Source organism: Amblyomma maculatum, chromosome 10 (assembly GCF_055883805.1).
Source record: "Amblyomma maculatum isolate TAMU_Amacu chromosome 10, ASM5588380v1, whole genome shotgun sequence".
Taxonomy (NCBI): domain Eukaryota; kingdom Metazoa; phylum Arthropoda; class Arachnida; order Ixodida; family Ixodidae; genus Amblyomma; species Amblyomma maculatum.
The window spans coordinates 170,687,323-170,704,752 of NC_139353.1; the positions used below are offsets into that span (position 1 = coordinate 170,687,323).

Here is a 17,430-nt window from a genome sequence, read left to right on the forward strand (position 1 = left end):
GCACCCCACCACACAACCAGCTACAAAAATGGGCTTCCCGCAGAGCGCAACCCGTGAATTTGCCAGGAGAGCGAAGAAAAGGCCGCGGACAACCCTCCTCCCAGAGGAGGTTTTGTGCCAGCCGATAAAAAGCCCCCCACCACCGAGGGGCCCCAGGGAAACCGGTTCAGGTGCCCAAAGGCGGCTCCTTTTCACAACATCGCCGTCCAGAAAGGTGGTTTTCTCCCCCGTGTGAATACCCCTTCAGCAACACCAAGTATTTCTCTTCCATGGACCTCAAATCCGGGTACTGGCAAATCAAGGTAGACTAGAGGGACCGCGAGAAGACTGCATTTATCACTCCAGACAGACTGTACGAGTTTCACGTTATGCCGTTCAGCCTTTGCTCTGCACCAGCGACCTTTCAAAGGCTTATGGACAGTGTCCTCGTGGACCTGAAATGGCAAACGTGTCTCGTATACCTGGACAATGTGATCGTCTTCACCCCAAGTTTTGCAGAGCACATTCGTCGCCTCGAGGTGGTACTGCAAGCGATAAAGTCCACCGGCCTTACATTAAAGGCAGACAAATGTCACTTCGCCTACGAAGAATTGAAATTTTTAGGCCACATCATCTACAGGGAAGGGGTCCTTCCTGATTCCGAGAAAACTGTTGCCATTGCCATCGCAAATTTCCACCGCCATGAGACCAGAAGGAACTTCGGCTCTTCCTCGGGTTATGTGCATAATACCGCCGCTTTGTGCCAAATTTCTCAAAAATCGCCGCGCCCCTTGCGTATCTCACCAAGGCAGATGTACAGTTCCAATGGGAAACACCCCAGCAGCAGGCATTTCAGAACCTTCAACGCTGCCTTCCGTCACTACCCGTTCTGGCGCACTTTGATGAACACGCTGATTCGGTGGTACACACCGATGAGAGTAATTTTGGTTTGGGCGCTATCCTAGTTCAGGTCCAAAAAGGTCAACAACGTGCACTTGCTTACGCAAGTCGTTCTTTGTCGAAGACCGAGGGCAATTATTCTGCCACTGAAAAAGAGTGCCTCGCCATCGTGTGGGCAATTATGAAGTTCAGGCCATACCTGTACGGAAGACCTTTCAAAGTAGTTACGGATCACCATGCACTTTGTTGGTTAGCCAGTATCAAGGATCCATCAGGGCGCCTTGCACGATGAAGTCTGCGCCTAGAAGAATATGACATAACAGTGACCTACACATCCGGTCGTAGACATTTGGACGCAGATTGTCTTTCCCGGACTCCTGTCGAGCCTGCCCCAACTGATGCAGGCGAAGACGACGACATCTTCGTCAACGCAGTAAGCTCTACAGACTTCGGCGTGCAACAACATACTGATCCTGATCTTCAGGCAATAATTGATTATCTGCAAAGTGTTAGCGGCAGAGTTCCCATAGCTTACCGGCCCGCTTCATCCTCTTTCTGCCTATGCGACGACATGCTTTTCAAGTATTTTGCCCCCAACAGTCGACATTACTTGCTTGTTGTTCCTACAAACCTTAGTAATGTCGAAATTTGGGCTAGTTGGTAGTGATCTATCTAAAACAGAGCACATAAAACACGAAAACACAGAGAACAGCAGGACGGACAAGAGCACACTAGCAACTGATGAATGGTCAAAGAAACACCTCTCACTCGGTGAGCATGCGCCAGGAAATTCAGCACGTGTCTAAAACAAAACCAAATCCAAAACATGACGAAGTTGTGCTAAGAACATATGAACCCTCCCCCCCACTTCTCGCTCACCAGTAGAACAAAAACCAACAAGCAAAAACCTAAATCCATAGTGTGTCCAGAGCAAACAATCTGTACGTGAGAGGAGCAAAAACTGGAGTGTGCAACAAATTCGGCTATCAGCTGCCCAGGAATCGGCATTCTTTATCTAGCAATAATGACTTGTGCGTTAGTTCTGCATAGGTTTTATTGCTAGATAAAGAACACAGATTTTTGGGTAGCCGATAGCCGAATTTGTATCACACTCATCCAGTTTTTGCTTCTCTCCTGTACCGATTATTTGCTCTGGTCACACTATGGTTTTAAGTTTTTGTTTCTTTTTGTTCTACTGGTGGGGGGTTTCATATGTTCTTAGCACAACTACGTCATGTTTTCGATTTGGTTTTATGTTTTAGAAACGTGCTGAATTTCCTGGCGCATGCTCACAGAGTGAGAAGTGTTTCTTCGACCACATATTAATTGCTGGTGCGCTCCTTTTCGTCCTGCTCTTCTCTGTGTTTTCGTGTTTTATGTGCGCTGTTTTAGATGGATCCTACGAACCTACGCAACGAAATTTTGCACGCTTGCTACGACGAACCAGCCTGCTGCGACGAACCAGGAATCAATAGAATGCAAGCCAGAATTCAAGAAAAATACTACTGGTCTCAAATAGGACATGACGTTATGAATAACGTTCGCATTTGCCGCGACTGTTAGCGCCGAAAGATTCCTCTTGGCTTTCTAAAACCCATGAAGCCTCCCTCCCAGCCATTTCAACAAATCGGAATGGATTGTACTGCAATTCATCCCGCGCTACGTGTTCCTCGGATTGTGATCACAGACCGCAGTGCTGCCTTTTCTGCTGAGCTTATGCAGCATATTCTTGACTTAAGTTACACAAGTCATCGCAGGACTACTTCCTACGATCCCCAGACGAACGGATTAACCGAACGTTTAAACAGAACGCTTGCCGACATGATTTCAATGTATGTGGACGTTTAGCACAAAACGTAGGATGCAGTCCTACCTTACATAACGTTCACATATAATACAGCCATCCAAGAAACGACCAATATGACGCAGTTTAGCCTTGTTTATGTCCACCAAGTCACCACAGTACTCGACACCATGCTACTCCATGTCGACGAACACCCCAATGATGACGTTGCGTACTTTTTGTAACATGCCGAAGAAGGCCGCCAGCTCGCTAAGCGGCGCATCCGTGAGCAGCAGGTGCAGAATGCAAGACACTACAACCTGCGGCACCGCGAGGTTAAATACCAGATGGGTGATCTTGTCTGGGTTTGGTCTCCAGTTCGACATGCAAACTTGGCGAAAATCTCTTGCGATGCTACTTCGGTCCTTAAAGAGTTCTGCACCGTGGTTGGCGCTCTGAACTATGAAGTTCTTCCTCACAAGGCCCCACGATCAAGTCGTGCCACACGCTCATAGATGGTCCACGTCATTAGACTCAAACCTTAACAAGCCAGGACGCCCTCCCTGCGAGTCCGTGAATTGCCTCGAGTATGCCTCCTCACCGGGGGAGCTAATGATGCCAGTGTGATGAAGACAAGGAAGAGAAGCAGAGGACGACGAAGTCCCCCTCTCTCGTTTGGACCGCACGCCAACACCGGCTCTGTGTTACCGGCTCTATGGCCTTCACACGCTTTTGCCAACGTAACAATACGACGCAGCTTTTCTATACTTTTACATGGGATTTTCAAGGGGATATTCTGCTAGTTCGAATTAAAACCAAAATTCGGATTATCCGAGTTCGACTGTATGTGTTTCTTGGTAGGCTGCCTAATAATAAATTAATCAGGTAGATTTAAATATAGTAAGGAAAGCGGAAAACTCGTCTTTTGTTTGGAGGAAGCATGGTTAGACGCTCTGATGGGCTTAGTTGGTTCATTTGAAGCAAACGAGTAAAACTGCGCAATAGACAGGACTGAAGGAGCACACAGGCACTACGCCTTGTTTGTGTCTGCGTGTTCCTTCAGTCCTGTCTTTCATACAGTTTTACTCGTTTGCTTCAAGCATGGTTAGTGAAAATTAGATCTTGAGCAGATTTCAATCCTTAAATAATCTAGAATCATAAATGACTGTAATAAAGCCTAAATGAGCATTCTAGGATGATTTGAAAGAAAGTTATGGCTTGTCAAACTTGCCCAAGAAAAAGCTTAATTTTGTGACTGGGAGAAATGATTTATTTTGATATTTTTGGCAAACAGTGGTTAAGGGGGGAGGCTACCCTTGAACATCAACATTTTTTATTTCTTGAAATATCTGAATAAAACGCCAAAAGCTTTGAATTAAACAAACTTCCAATTAAGCAGTAAGCACCAAACAATCATTTTATTGGCATTGAAATCGCGCCAGCTCACGAGAAATAGTCTCATCTTTCTTTGCTTCTGCTTACTGAAAAGTGCAGCAGAAAGCATGTTTTGCAGGCTGTAAATGTGTTTAAATGCTTCAGCCGCATTACTTTCTGCAGCAAAAAACTGCTCCACAATAGCGAAGCCGGCAGCTACATTGGCAGCCCTCGGTTGCGTCTCGTCTTCGATGTCGTCGTCCACATCGCTCCCGGCAAGAGGTTCACTGGGCCGGACAATCTGAAGAATTTCGCCATCCGTAAGCGCGCCACACATTTCGACTTCATTGTCCATGGCGACAAACTCTTCAAAACGAACATCACCCAGAGCAGCGCCAAAGTCAGTGGCGTCGAGCTCGCCTGTTTGTGCTTCCTTCGAAGTATGAGACGCATCCTCCAGAGCTGGTGTCAAAAAGCGGCAAACCCTGAAGCAGTTGGCAATAGTGTCTATTTTAACACGATCCCACGCTCGTTCTAGCCTGTGAATAGCACTGAGTAGACTCACCTCGTACTGTGGGGAGTTGTCCATGCACAAAATCAACTCAAGCAGGTGCTTCCTGTAGAGGACCTTCACATTTTTTATTATCCCCTGGTCCATGGGCTGTAGGACAGACGTGGTACTTGCAAGCAAGAATGCAAGGCGGATAGCAGTTAACGCCGGCACGTTCATGTGCGCACTACACTGGTCAACCAGAAAAAGCACTTTCCGGTTGGACGACGCAAATTTTCAATCCAACTTGAACAGCCAATGTTTGAAAATTTCAGCCGTCATCCACGCCTTCCTGTTCACAGCGTACTCAAGGGGAAGCGTCTTTATGCTTTTAAAGCATCTAAGCTTGGCCGCTTTACCCACCACTAGCGGACAGTATCGTTCTGTGCCAGTCTTGTTGGCCGCAAGCCGAACAGACACTCTCTCCTTGCTTCGCTTGCCCCCGGCAGTCAATGTGTCTTCTCGGGAAGAAGCCGATAAAAAAGTGCAGTCTCATGGGCGTTGAAAATATCTTTCGGTTCGTACTCTGCCAAGTACTCTGGAAGCTTTTAGTTCTTCCACGTCGAGCATGTTTCTGGGTTCACGGATGCCTTCTCTCCACCAGATCATGACGATCTTTAAAGCCATCCATCCGAAGAAGCGAAGTCTTCAATCATTAACATTGCTGCAAGTGATTGGGCTTTCGCCGCAACAACCTCACCGCTGACCGGAAGTTTGTTGTTGCTTCTCTAATCCTTCTCTAGCTCTGGATGGGCGCCCGTGCGCATCCGCTTCCTGGACATCTCGAATGTGTCGTGCTCAAAAGCAGCTAGTATTGAGCTTGATGTAATTAGAAAGGGTGTTAGGCTTAATGCCATACTTCCGAGCGATGTCCTGCTTGGCGGTGCCTCCCTTTCCCACTTCTCTCAAAATCTCAACTTTCGTCGCCAAGTCAAGCATGCGGTAACTTCGACGAGTTGCCATTATTGGTGCCAGAACCGTTGCGAGCAAAGTCCAAATTCCACTCGAAGCGTGGAACCATTCACAGAACAAAGCAGGATGGCAACGTTCGCAAGCAAACAACAAGCCAACTGACGCCGCCACGCCATCACGTTCTCGCTGCCATCGCATAGCGACTCATCAAGCCTACTCTCATCACTTCGAGGTGAGAGGCACTGCAGGCGCTTACGACTGCATCGGTGTATCTTGCCGTTGAGCAGTTTCAAGAAAGCGGTGCTGCCGCCTAGCCACGATGGTATCTCAAATGGCGGTCGTCGTGATTCTCGATTGAAAAATAACTTCTAATTAGGCGTTACTCTAAGCTTTTCAACTTCGAATTACTGAGTGATATTTCTACTGGATTGAATACAAAACAGCCAGGACCATATCATCACTTCTAATTAATCGAAAATTCCAATTAAGCGACTTCTAATTATCGGGAGCGGACTATATCAAGATGGTTTACATAGGTCCCTTGGGGCAGGCCTGGAGAATTTGCAAAACGTGCTGGCACTATGAAATTCATTATGGTCATTCCTGGATAGTTACCCCAGGGCAAGACAATTCTTTTTTTCCAAATTTCCTCACTGAGACATTTTAGCAGTCTCAAAATCAATGTTATTAATCAGACGTGCACCAACCAAATTTTCATTGTTTCTAGACACAATATTTTGAAAAACGAAAACTGTCTTGCCCTCGGAAAATTATTGAGGTATGGAATGAGAGAAACCTCATGAAAATCTGATCCGCGGTTCCCGAGATACGGCTGTCCTACGCAGCTACACTAGGCAAAAAAGTGATTCTGAGAAAATGGCCTTAGAGGTTGAGAGAACACTAGCTTTTTGTTTGTCAAGATATCGCAATGAAATTCTTAGGAAAGGCTCATAGCATGGACATTTCAATAACTATTAAGTTTCATAAAACTGTGTTCGCTGGTTCTCAAGTTAGAGAAGTATATGCAGTAGAACCCCGTTGTTACGTTCCTCACTGCTGCGTTTTCCCGGCTGTTACGTCGCTTTCATCCGGTCCCGGCATTGCTCCCGTAGGATCCAATGTATTGGGATCCTCGTTATGGTATAGCTGTGAAAACGTTCCCGCATGATACGTCGCAACTGGTCACCGCGAGCCCGCCTGAGGCAACGCACGCCGACCACCATTTTGACTTTTGAAGAGTCTTGGCTAGGCTTGGCTATGGAACTAACTTCAAGAAGCCGCACGCGAGTTGGAGAGGCCGCCAAAGATGGCCATCTGCCTCGTGAACGTCAGCTAGGTGGCATGCACCGCCACCGCCCGATTCAAAGGGTTCAGCTTCATTCATCCATTCTTCCGTCGAACCAGTCCACGACAAAGCCGGTCATGAACCGGTCGAACTAACCCTTGTCCTTTGTATCAGACGATCGTGATCTGACGTTCTTCGATGGTGTCGCGCAAGCGGAAGGCGCTTTCCCTCCAGGAAAAGCTGGACGCACTCAACGCTGTCGACAGGCAGCCAGCGCGGAAAAGAATTGATATTGCCAAAGATCTTGGTCTGCCACCATCGACGCTTAACAGCATCGTCTCAAAGCGTGCCGAGATTGAAGGCAATGCAGCGCTTTTCGGCCCAAAAGCTAAGCAGGCTCGTGGGGCCAAGTATGGAAACCTCGACAAGGCTCTTCTGACCTGGTTCAAGCAAGCTCGCGCTGCCAGCGTCAACTTTGATGGCAGCATTTTGCGCGAGAAGGCAGTGGACATCACCGACAGACTGGGCATCACGAACTTTGCGGCGTCGAATGGCTGGATCGACCGTTTCCGGAAGAGGCACGGCATCGCGTACAAGACAGTAAGCGGTGAATCAGCAAGTGTGAACTTGGCAACAGTTGACGATTGGAAGGCCACACTATCTGCTATACTAATTAAGGACTATGCGCCTCGTGACATCTACAACGCCGATGAAACGGGCTTTTTTTTTTCGGGTGCAGCCGTCGAAGTCCTGAAAGGAGAAGAGTGTCACGGAGGCAAAAACAGCAAAGAGCGATTGACGGTGCTCCTTTGCTGCAACATGGATGGTTCCGTAATAAGCAAATATCGGAACCCGCAGTGCTTGAAGAACACTCGCCTGCTGCCATGTCACTACAGAAGTAACAGTCGCGCGTGGATGACGTGTTCGTTGTTCGAAGAATTTCTTCACTACTTCGACAACAAGATGGGATCCCAGTGCACGAGTGTTCTCCTTTTTCTAGACAATTGTGCTGCCCACCCAAGAGACCCGCAGTTTCTTCGGAACGTCAAGCTTGTGTTCTTCCCACCGAACACTACAAGCCATCTGCAGCCGCTAGATGCCGGCGTCATAAAGAACCTGAAGCATTCCTACCGGAAGTGTGTTGTGAAGCACTGTCTTGCGCGTATTGATCATGGACAGCAGCCTACGACCATTTCGGTGCTTGATGCTATGCACTATGTCGCTTCAGCGTGGGCTGCAGTGGCCGCATCAACTGCACACCACTGCTTCGCGCAGTGTGGCTTTCGCACGGACGGCAAAGGAGAATTTCCTGGCACAGATGCTGGGGAGTTGGAAGCAGCCTCTTGCGATCAAGAGCTCACTGAGGCGATGGATGCGCTGGGTGCCACGGGACTCACATACGATGACTATGTCACAGTGGATGCTGCCATCGTGACATCGGATTGCCAGAGTATCGGTGATATTGTTGCGAGCTCGGTCGCGAGTGAAGCCGCAGATTGTGATGATGAGCTCGAGCCACACGATTCCGAGGATTTGTCGGATCCGAGCTTTGGAGAAGCGGTCGCGGCTCTGGACCTCCTCTGTAGGTATGTCGCACCTCAAAGCGACGCGGACAGCAATGCGGCTTTCCAGGCTATTGAGAAGCGCCTGGTGTTTTCTAGCGAGCAAAAGAAACGTCACTTTGCGGAAATAAATTGTTTGTAAGTGAAAGCTGCACAGTTCTCGTTCCTTTTCGGGGCCTTCCTCACTGTTGCGTTTTCCCGGCTGTTACGTTTTTTGTTTTCTCGGACCAGTGAAAAACGTATGAACGGGGTTCTACTGTAATATGGGTCACACGAGTCCAGGCCTGTAGAATTTGCGGAATGTATTGGCATTGCGAAATTCATTGAGGTAATTTACGGATATGTGTCATGGGGCAAGACTAGGGCATTTTTTTTATTTTCTTGCTTTCCAAGTTCAACTGTAACAGATGCTAGGACACTGCGGGTGTCGATGCAGTAGTCGTCGGCCCGCCTAGCCAGGAGGATGGCCTTCACTTCTGTGCACTGAACGCGCGTTGCATCTCGAGGCATCGTGAGCGACCACGCAACGTTTAACACGTTGCTCGAAACTGTTCAGAGGGCACGACTAGAGATCTTAAATCCGGCGATCGCAGAAATGGCAAAGGCGAAGAAGTACAAAGATAGCCAACAACGGCAGCAAAGAGCCAGAGCAGGCGATGCGGGGAGGTAGCCGGCGCAGACCGACGTGTCAGTGGGTACATTCGATTATCAATCCCGGACTGTCCAGGACTACTTGCCGACAGCTGTTTGTGTTCGTTTTTCCTCGGGCAGCCCAGAAGCCCTGCCCACAAGTAAAGCTCCTGAGTCGGCGGCCATATTCAGTTAGACCAAGCGCATTCTGGGTACTTTTCGTGATCCTGCAGACGATATTGCGCGCTAAATAATGATATAAGCTCCAGCTTCACATCTTCGCTTTGAAGCGTCCAGAGCCCCAGAACACTGATTTTTGTTCGCGCTGTGAAGTTCTTCTCAACGCACAGGTCTGAAAGCGTCGTAAGCAAAACGCCGAGTACTAAAGCAGCTAATGCTAATTGTAAATGTCGTTTCAAATGCAATAAGCTGGGAGGAACTTCGCTAATGTATGGCAAACCATTGCAAAAATCACCACCTTTATAGTGTTACACAGAAGATAAACGTGTGTGCGACGTTACTGGCGTTACTGCGAAAGAACCGAGTCCTGTGACATGATCGTCCGCTGAAAGCAAACGCTGGAAGGAGTTTGCAAGGTCATGTGACCATAACGCTGCGTCAGCAAGTAATCAGAGACTGGAAAATCTAATGTACTGTGGGGATACACGTATATCACACTGTCCTTTCTAACCAGCCCGTTACACCTAGTGGCACGGGCAGAGGCATATTATTTTCTGTTTTTTTTTTTTGGTAGCCTCACCATAATATATGTCCTTTCTAACCAGCGACGAGCACGGCTGAGTCAAGAGACGACGGACGCTCGCCAGGAGAGGGTGGGGGAGAAGGCACTTAGCGTTTCCCTCACTCCCCATACACAGCATCGCGCTGGTAACCTAGGGAAGGGTAACATTCCAAACGCGAGGAGGAACGACTTGCTTCTCGAGACCAGTTCTCTCGTCTGGTCTCGAGAAGCAACCGATTACTTCTCGGTATGAATACCGAGAAGGATAAAACCGCGGTGCCCGGGAGAGGAAGGGCTCTTGCCTCGCTTGCACCCGGAGACCCTGGTCAGATCTTTGACCTTCCCAACCAGCAGACGACTACGACAAACCGGTGAGCGCCCCCCGAACTCTTATGTTATCGGATAGAACATTCTTCCACAGTGAGTGTTGTTGCCTTGCGTTAGGGTTAATAAATTGTTACCTAGCATGCCCAGTTCGTTGCCTATTTCGTCCGGACCTGCCATGGCTGCGACTTTGCGTCACGAGTTGGGGACACGTGTCGCGTACAAGTAACGCCTGTGTGCAGTTGGTACGAGAGCTCGCCTACCCCGCCGGCTGTGCGTAGGTGTGACCCCATAAGTACCCAGTGAGCACTGCAGCCAATAGCAATCGCCCGATGCTCCGCGTTCTCGCGGAGCGTGCGCTTTGCCCAAACGCAGCCTTAAATTTGAGCGCGGGAAACTCGAAAGCCGCTGCCGCCGCAAACCTCCCAATCGGAAGCAAGCCACGCATTCGAACCAATTTGATATGCTTCTGTAACTTGAGAACTAGCATGCACAATTCTATGAAACTTGGTGGTTTTTCATTTGTTAATGTCATGAGCCCGTCCTGAAAAACAAAAAGTTATTGTTCTCTCAACCTTCAAGAGAAGTTTTCTCAGAATCAATTTTTGCACGGTGTGGCTGCTAGGGCAAGTCATATCTCAAGAACCGCTTATTGGGTTCTCATGAGTTTTTTTTTGTTACATACCTAAGTAAATTTCTGAAGGCAAGACAATTTGTTTGTTTTTTTCAAAATCTTTCATGTGTAATTAGGGGCAGTCAATTAAAATATCGTTAAGTCAGGTGTAAATTTTAACGCTAAATTTGGGGCTGTACTAAAATTTTTCAGAGAGGAAATTTGGAAAAAGAGAATTGCCTTGCCCTGGGGAAACTATCCAGGAATGACCATAACAAATTTCACACTGCTAGCACATTTTGCAAATTCTCCAGGCCTGCCCCTAGGGACCCATGTAAACTATATTGATATACTCCTCTAATTTGAGAACCGATTAACCCAGCAACATGAAACTTGGTAGTTCTTCAAATGTGTGTACTATGAGCATACCCTGAAAATTTCATTCAAATATCTTAAGAAATTAAAGGGCCAAGCATTCAGATGCGCAACTTTGGAATGCTATAACATGCGAAATGGGTGGTATTTTTCCACGAACATTTGCAGATAAACGTCTCAGGATATCAAAAATGAACGAATTTTAGACAGATTTTAGTGTTCCACCTTAACACCATCCCTCAAAGGGGAAAGGTTTGATTTTTACCTATGAATTGCATCCAGATTTTGGACCTAGAACAACAGTTTGCCGGTGCCCACATTTGTTGACCGTACGACCCAAGGTCTAACAAAAGCGTTTTACCCTATAAAACTAGGTATCATGTTCACATGCAGCATCATCCAGTTTCCAAAGTCGGCCGACTACTGTCTGCTGGCTACCTGCATGTGACAGCATGCTTCCAAAGCTCACTGCAACTTCTCATGGCATCTTTTCATTGCCCCCTACCCCCCCCCCCCTCTTCTGAACTGTACAGTTATATTTGCATTAGAAATCATGGGACCGCCGAAATTCAATCATTTTGAACTGTGTGAGTTTGAACGATTGAGGTTTTACTGTAGCTGGAAGCCTGTGCTCCGTCTTCTTGGTGCGGCTTAAATCTCTACATGAAATGACCATAGAAAAAGAGACCTACCTCACGGCTGTGGGTCTGGACGGCCTCGGACAGGCGGGCCCGCAGCTCCTCGGCCAGGTGGGCCTGCTCCTGGCAGCGCTGCTCCAGAGCATCCAGGCGGCGCTGGTGCTCCGCCCGCTCCGCCTCCAGCTCCAGCTGGTGCACCTTGCTCAGCTCCTTGACCTTGCCCTCGGAGGCATTGCGCTGGGCCGCCAGGCTCTGGGCTTCCTGGTCCAGCCGCTGACGCAACTGGGCGCACACCGCCTCCAGGGCATCGGCCTGCTCCCGGGCCTGGGAGAGGCGGGCCTCGGCCTCCTGCCGCTCCCGGTCCAGAGCCTCCCGATGGGCGTGCTCCAGCTCCTCTTCCCGTGAGCGCACACGCTCGCAAACAGACGCCGAGGCCTGCTGCAGCTCCGCCTCCAGCTGGTGCACCCGCTGCTGCAGCAGCCGAGACTCATCGCGAAACCGCTGCAGCTGGGCCGCCTGCTCTTCACCGAGCTTCTGCTGGGCCTGCATATGGTTACATTTCAAAGTTAGTCTCATTGGTCAGGGCTCCTCCCAAAACCACCACCCATCCTCAATTCCGTTGCCCCCACACAATTGAAGAGTGAAGCAATGAATGCTTTGTCAGAAAAACATACTTCAATTATACCTTGAACCCACCAGCCTCAAGGCAAAGGGATGGTTTCATTTCTTTTCTAGAGTTTAACGTCCCCAAGTGACTCGGGCTTTTCAATCACCAGGGGTGGTCGTGCACAGATATCGCACAGCCCACAGGCCCCACCCCGTTTCACCTATATCAAAATGCAGCCGCCGGCAGTTGGCCTCAAACCAGGGTACTCCGGCACAGTAGTAAGAATCTTAACCATTGCGGGGCGGTTTGGCCGTGATGTCATGGCAATCATGAAAGGAGACCAAGCTGCCAGGCTAGTTGGTGTTGCATGATGTAGAGAAGTACGGACAAAAGACAAAAGAGCATAGGATGTTCACGGTTGCAGAGTTGGGTGAGATGGTAGTAATTCATTTTAGATAAAAAAGAAGGGGTGCGTGTTTCCTGTTCCTTTGCCCTTCGTCCCTTACGCTACTACCAACTGTTTGTTACTGCTAACAAGTACAGTCTGACCTCAAAATAAAGAACCTCAAAGTACAACAAATTCACGATGCAATGCATTTTTATTTCCCAACTTGTGTCTATTGAAAACCACAGATTGAAAATTTAATGCCGCACTTTCGATTTAATTAAGTCCTCTCGCATAGCATGCATGTATCAACAGCCACCTTGACAATCAGACGAGAACTAAAACTTGGGCCAAGACAAGCCACATTTTGCAGTTGCCCTTTTACGTGCCAATTTAGATGGCAATAGCGAAACAAAACGTGCGATGTCAGTGCATATTGAAGAACCCCAGGTGGTCGAAAATTCGGAGTCCTCCACTACGATGCCTCTCATAGTCTGAGTCGCTTTGGGACGTTAAACCCCACAAACCAAACCAAACCAAAATGATGATAGGGCCGCACCGCCACGCCATGTGATTTATGCATACAAAAACCATGGTGCGGAAGTTTCAGGATTCATCACGCCACATCACTAGCCAGCCGGAAATGCAAGGGCTAGCTGGAAATACCGCATTTACTCAGCACTTCTTTCAAGAAAAATATAAGTCACTTTGAAAGGAGGGTCTAATATATGAGCAAAAGTTGACAGATTCTTTTTTGTTTTTCGAAAGTCGTCCATCTTTCCACCCATCAAATCATCAGAGAAAGCAGCTGTAATTATGGCGTTGGCTTTTAGTATCGTCCGCTTCAAAAGGTGCTTGCTGCTATCACACGTTCCAATGATTTTGTGGCAGCGGACGGCGCCCACCCCAATTGTGTGATAAAGCAAAACTACACAAAACCAGGCTACAAAAAAGTATGACATACTACACCATACGTCATCAGTGGTATAGTATGTCATACTTTGAAACTAATGATGACGTAATCAGTGATGTAGTATGCTGCACCTTGAAATAAATGTCATCGGTGGTGCAGGATGTCGTACCTTGAAATTGATGATGTCATCAGTGGTGTAGTATGTCATACCTTGACTAGTCACTAACCTGTACCAATGACTTACTAGTTACTGACTAGTACTAATTACTAGTCTAGTTTAGCAGTGCTGTTAGAGGAACTAGAGGGCATGAAATGGGATGTCATAGGGCTTAGTGAGGTTAGGAGGCCGAATGAGGCATATACTGTATTGAAGGATGGGCATGTACTGTGTTATCGAGGTTTACCAGAGAGGCGACAACTAGGGGTAGGTTTTCTTGTCAATAAGTATATAGCGGGTAATATAGATGAATTCTATAGCATTAATGAGAGGGTTGCAGGCATCGTAATTAGGCTTAATAGGCGGTATAAACTGAAGGTTGTACAGGCCTATGCACCTACATGTAGTTATGATGACCAGGCAGTTGAAAGCTTCTATGAAGATGTAGAATCGGCAATGCGAAAAGTAAAGACGCAGTATACTGTACTAATGGGCGATTTCAATGCCAAGGTAGGGAAAAAACAGGCAGGAGACAAGGCAGTAGGTGACTATGGCATTGGTTCTAGAAATAGCAGGGGGGAGTTACTAGTTGAGTTTGCAGAGCGCAATAACTTACGAATCATGAATACCTTCTTCAGCAAACGGAAGAACCGGAAATGGACATGGAAAAGTCCTAACGGAGAGACTAAAAATGAAATCGACTTCATAATGTGTTCAACCCCCGCCATTGTGCAGGATGTAGAGGTAATCGGGAAAGTTCGATGTAGTGACCATAGGATGGTGAGGTCCCGAATTAGCCTAAATCTGAAGAAGGAACGCAATAGATTAGTAAGAAAGAAACCCATCAACGAGTTAGCGGTGAGGGGGAGGGCAGAAGAGTTCAGAATCTCGCTACAGAATAGGTTTTCAGCTTTAACTGAGGATGGCGACATTACCCTAGAGGCAATGAACAATAATTTCAGAGATATCATTACTGAGTGCGCAGTAGAAGTAGGCGGTAGGATAGTTAAAGAGGATACCGGTAAGCTGTCTAAGGAGACGAAAGATTTGATTAAGAAACGGCAGAGTATGAAAGCTTCCAATCCAACAGACCAGATCGAATTGGCCGAGATATCAAAGCTAATCAATAAGCGCAAGGTGGCCGATATAAGGAAGTATAACATGAAGAAAATTGAGCATGCTGTAAAGAACAGGGGAAGCCTTAAAGCGGTAAAGAAGAAATTGGGCATAGGCAAAAACAAGATGTATGAGATAAGGGACAAGGCGGGAAACGTCATCACTAATATGGACAAGATAGTCAAAGTAGCCGAGGAGTTCTATACAGATCTCTACAGCAGCCAAAGTAGTCAGGACCGTAGTGAGATTGGCGGTAGGGAAAAACAGTCAGACGTTCCACCAGTGACGAAGGACGAGGTCAAGAAAGCACTAGAAACTATGAAAAGGGGGAAATCAGCTGGAGAGGATCAGATAACTACAGATTTGCTGAAGGACGGGGGGGATATCATGCTAGAAAAACTGGCCACCCTGTATACGCAGTGCCTGGTGTCATCGACGGTACCGGAAGCATGGAAGAATGCAAACATTATCCTCATTCACAAGAAAGGGGACCCTAAGGACCTTAAAAATTACAGACCAATCAGCTTACTGTCTGTTACGTATAAGGTATTTACTAAGGTAATCGCCAATAGAATCAGGACAACCTTAGACTGCAATCAAGCAAAGGATCAAGCAGGGTTTCGGAAACGGTACTCTACTATCGATCATATCCATACCATCAATCAGGTGATAGAAAAATGCTCGGAATATAACCAGCCCTTATACATAGCATTCATTGATTACGAAAAAGCATTTGACTCAGTTGAAACCTCGGCGGTGATGCAGGCATTGCGAAATCAGGGGGTAGACGAGCCGTACGTGAAAGTGCTGGAAGATATATATAGTGGCTGCACAGCAACCATAGTTCTAAAAAGAAAGCAATAAAATTCCCATAAAGAAAGGTGTTAGGCAAGGAGACACAATCTCCCCAGTACTATTCACAGCTTGTTTAGAGGAAGTATTCAGAGACTTGGAATGGGAGCAGTTAGGGATAAGGGTAGATGGAGAATACCTCAGTAATCTGCGATTTGCTGATGACATTGCCTTGCTAAGCAACTCGGGGGATGAACTGCAAATAATGATTGATGACCTAGACAGAAAAAGTAGAATGGTAGGCTTGAAAATCAATATGCAGAAGACTAAGGTAATGTTCAACAGCCTCGGGAAGGAACAGCAGTTTTCATTAGGTAGCGAATTACTGGTAATAGTAGGCGAATATGTCTACTTAGGACAGGTAGTAACCGCAGATCCAGACCATGAAAAGGAAATATCAAGAAGAATAACATTGGGATGGAGCGCATTTGGCAAGCACTCGCAGATTATGACTAGCAGCTTACCGGTATCGCTCAAGAGGAAAGTGTACAACAGTTGCATCTTGCCTGTACTCACCTATGGGGCTGAAACGTGGAGGCTAACCAAGAGAGTTCTACTTAAGTTGAGGACAACCCAGAGGGCTATGGAACGAAAAATGGTAGGGGTAACATTAAGAGATAGAAAGCGTGCAGAGTGGGCCAGAGAAATAACTCAAGTTAATGACATTCTAGTGGAAATTAAGAAGAAGAAATGGACATGGGCAGGACATGTAGTGCGAAGAGTGGATAACCGATGGTCGCTGAGGGTAACAAACTGGATTCCAAGGGAAGGAAAGCGTAGCAGGGGGAGGCAGAAAGTTAGGTGGGCGGATGAGATTAAGAAGTTCGCAGGGGTCAAGTGGATGCAGCTAGCACAGAACCGGGTTAAGTGGAGAAATATGGGAGAGGCCTTCGCCCTGCAGTGGGTATAATCAGGCTGATGATGATGATGACTAATTACCGTATATTGCCACGTATAAGTCGACATTTTTTTATAAAATGTCCTTCCAAAGTTGGGGGGTCGACTTATAATCGAAGTCGACTAAAGTCTGCCTATATGCAGGGTCAGAAGTAAATTCGACCGATTTGCGGATAATATCATGACCCGTGCGTTTGTAATTCCATAATAGTTGTCAGACACAGTGCGAAAGTAGATCTGCTTAAAAAAACTTTAATTGAGACATGCACCAAAGGTTTGTTTTCATACGATGGCAACGTATCGACAAACTGTGGAAGTTTTACGAAAAAACAGCCAAAGCCGGGCGGGCTATTTGATACAAATGGGACAGCTACAAATCCAATCCAAAAATAGACTACACGTGACCAGTCACATGTGCTGAGAAGCATTTTCGCGTGTTGTTGTGCATGGTTGTGCAACCGTGCAACATTCAACGTTGTTGTGTGTGCGTTTCGCCATTTCTGCACGTCGCACCGCTACGTGACAGCTAACAGTGGTGTATGTGGTTTGTGTCGCTGCCCGATGGACGCCTTGCAAGATGCCGCTGCAACCTCGGCAACAGCGTGGCTTTCAAGCGGCAAGTCATCCTCTACGCCGAGTCGGAAAACAATGTCGCAGCGGGGCGGAAGTTCGATGTCTCAGAAAAGTGCGCGAGAGGCTGGAGAAAACAAAGAAGCAAGCTTTATGCTTGCGCTGCTACACGCCGTTCTTTTCGCTGGCCGAAGTTTGGACAATACCCTGCCGTTGAGGAGGCGGTTCGAGATTGGGTTCACGACCAGAGAGCTTCTTTGGGTGAA

General features: G+C 47.4%; 1 protein-coding gene across 9 annotated transcripts in view; it reads right to left on the minus strand.

Annotated features, from left to right (window-relative positions):
* LOC146177921 (uncharacterized) overlaps positions 1–17,430 on the minus strand; it is a 228,246-nt gene that overhangs the window by 129,315 nt on the left and 81,501 nt on the right. For all 9 annotated transcript variants that reach the window (XM_084580654.1, XM_084580661.1, XM_084580660.1 and 6 more), the window contains exon 8: positions 11,722–12,210. In XM_084580654.1, coding sequence (XP_084436780.1) covers positions 11,722–12,210 — 489 coding nt within the window. The remainder of the gene's footprint in view (positions 1–11,721; positions 12,211–17,430) is intronic.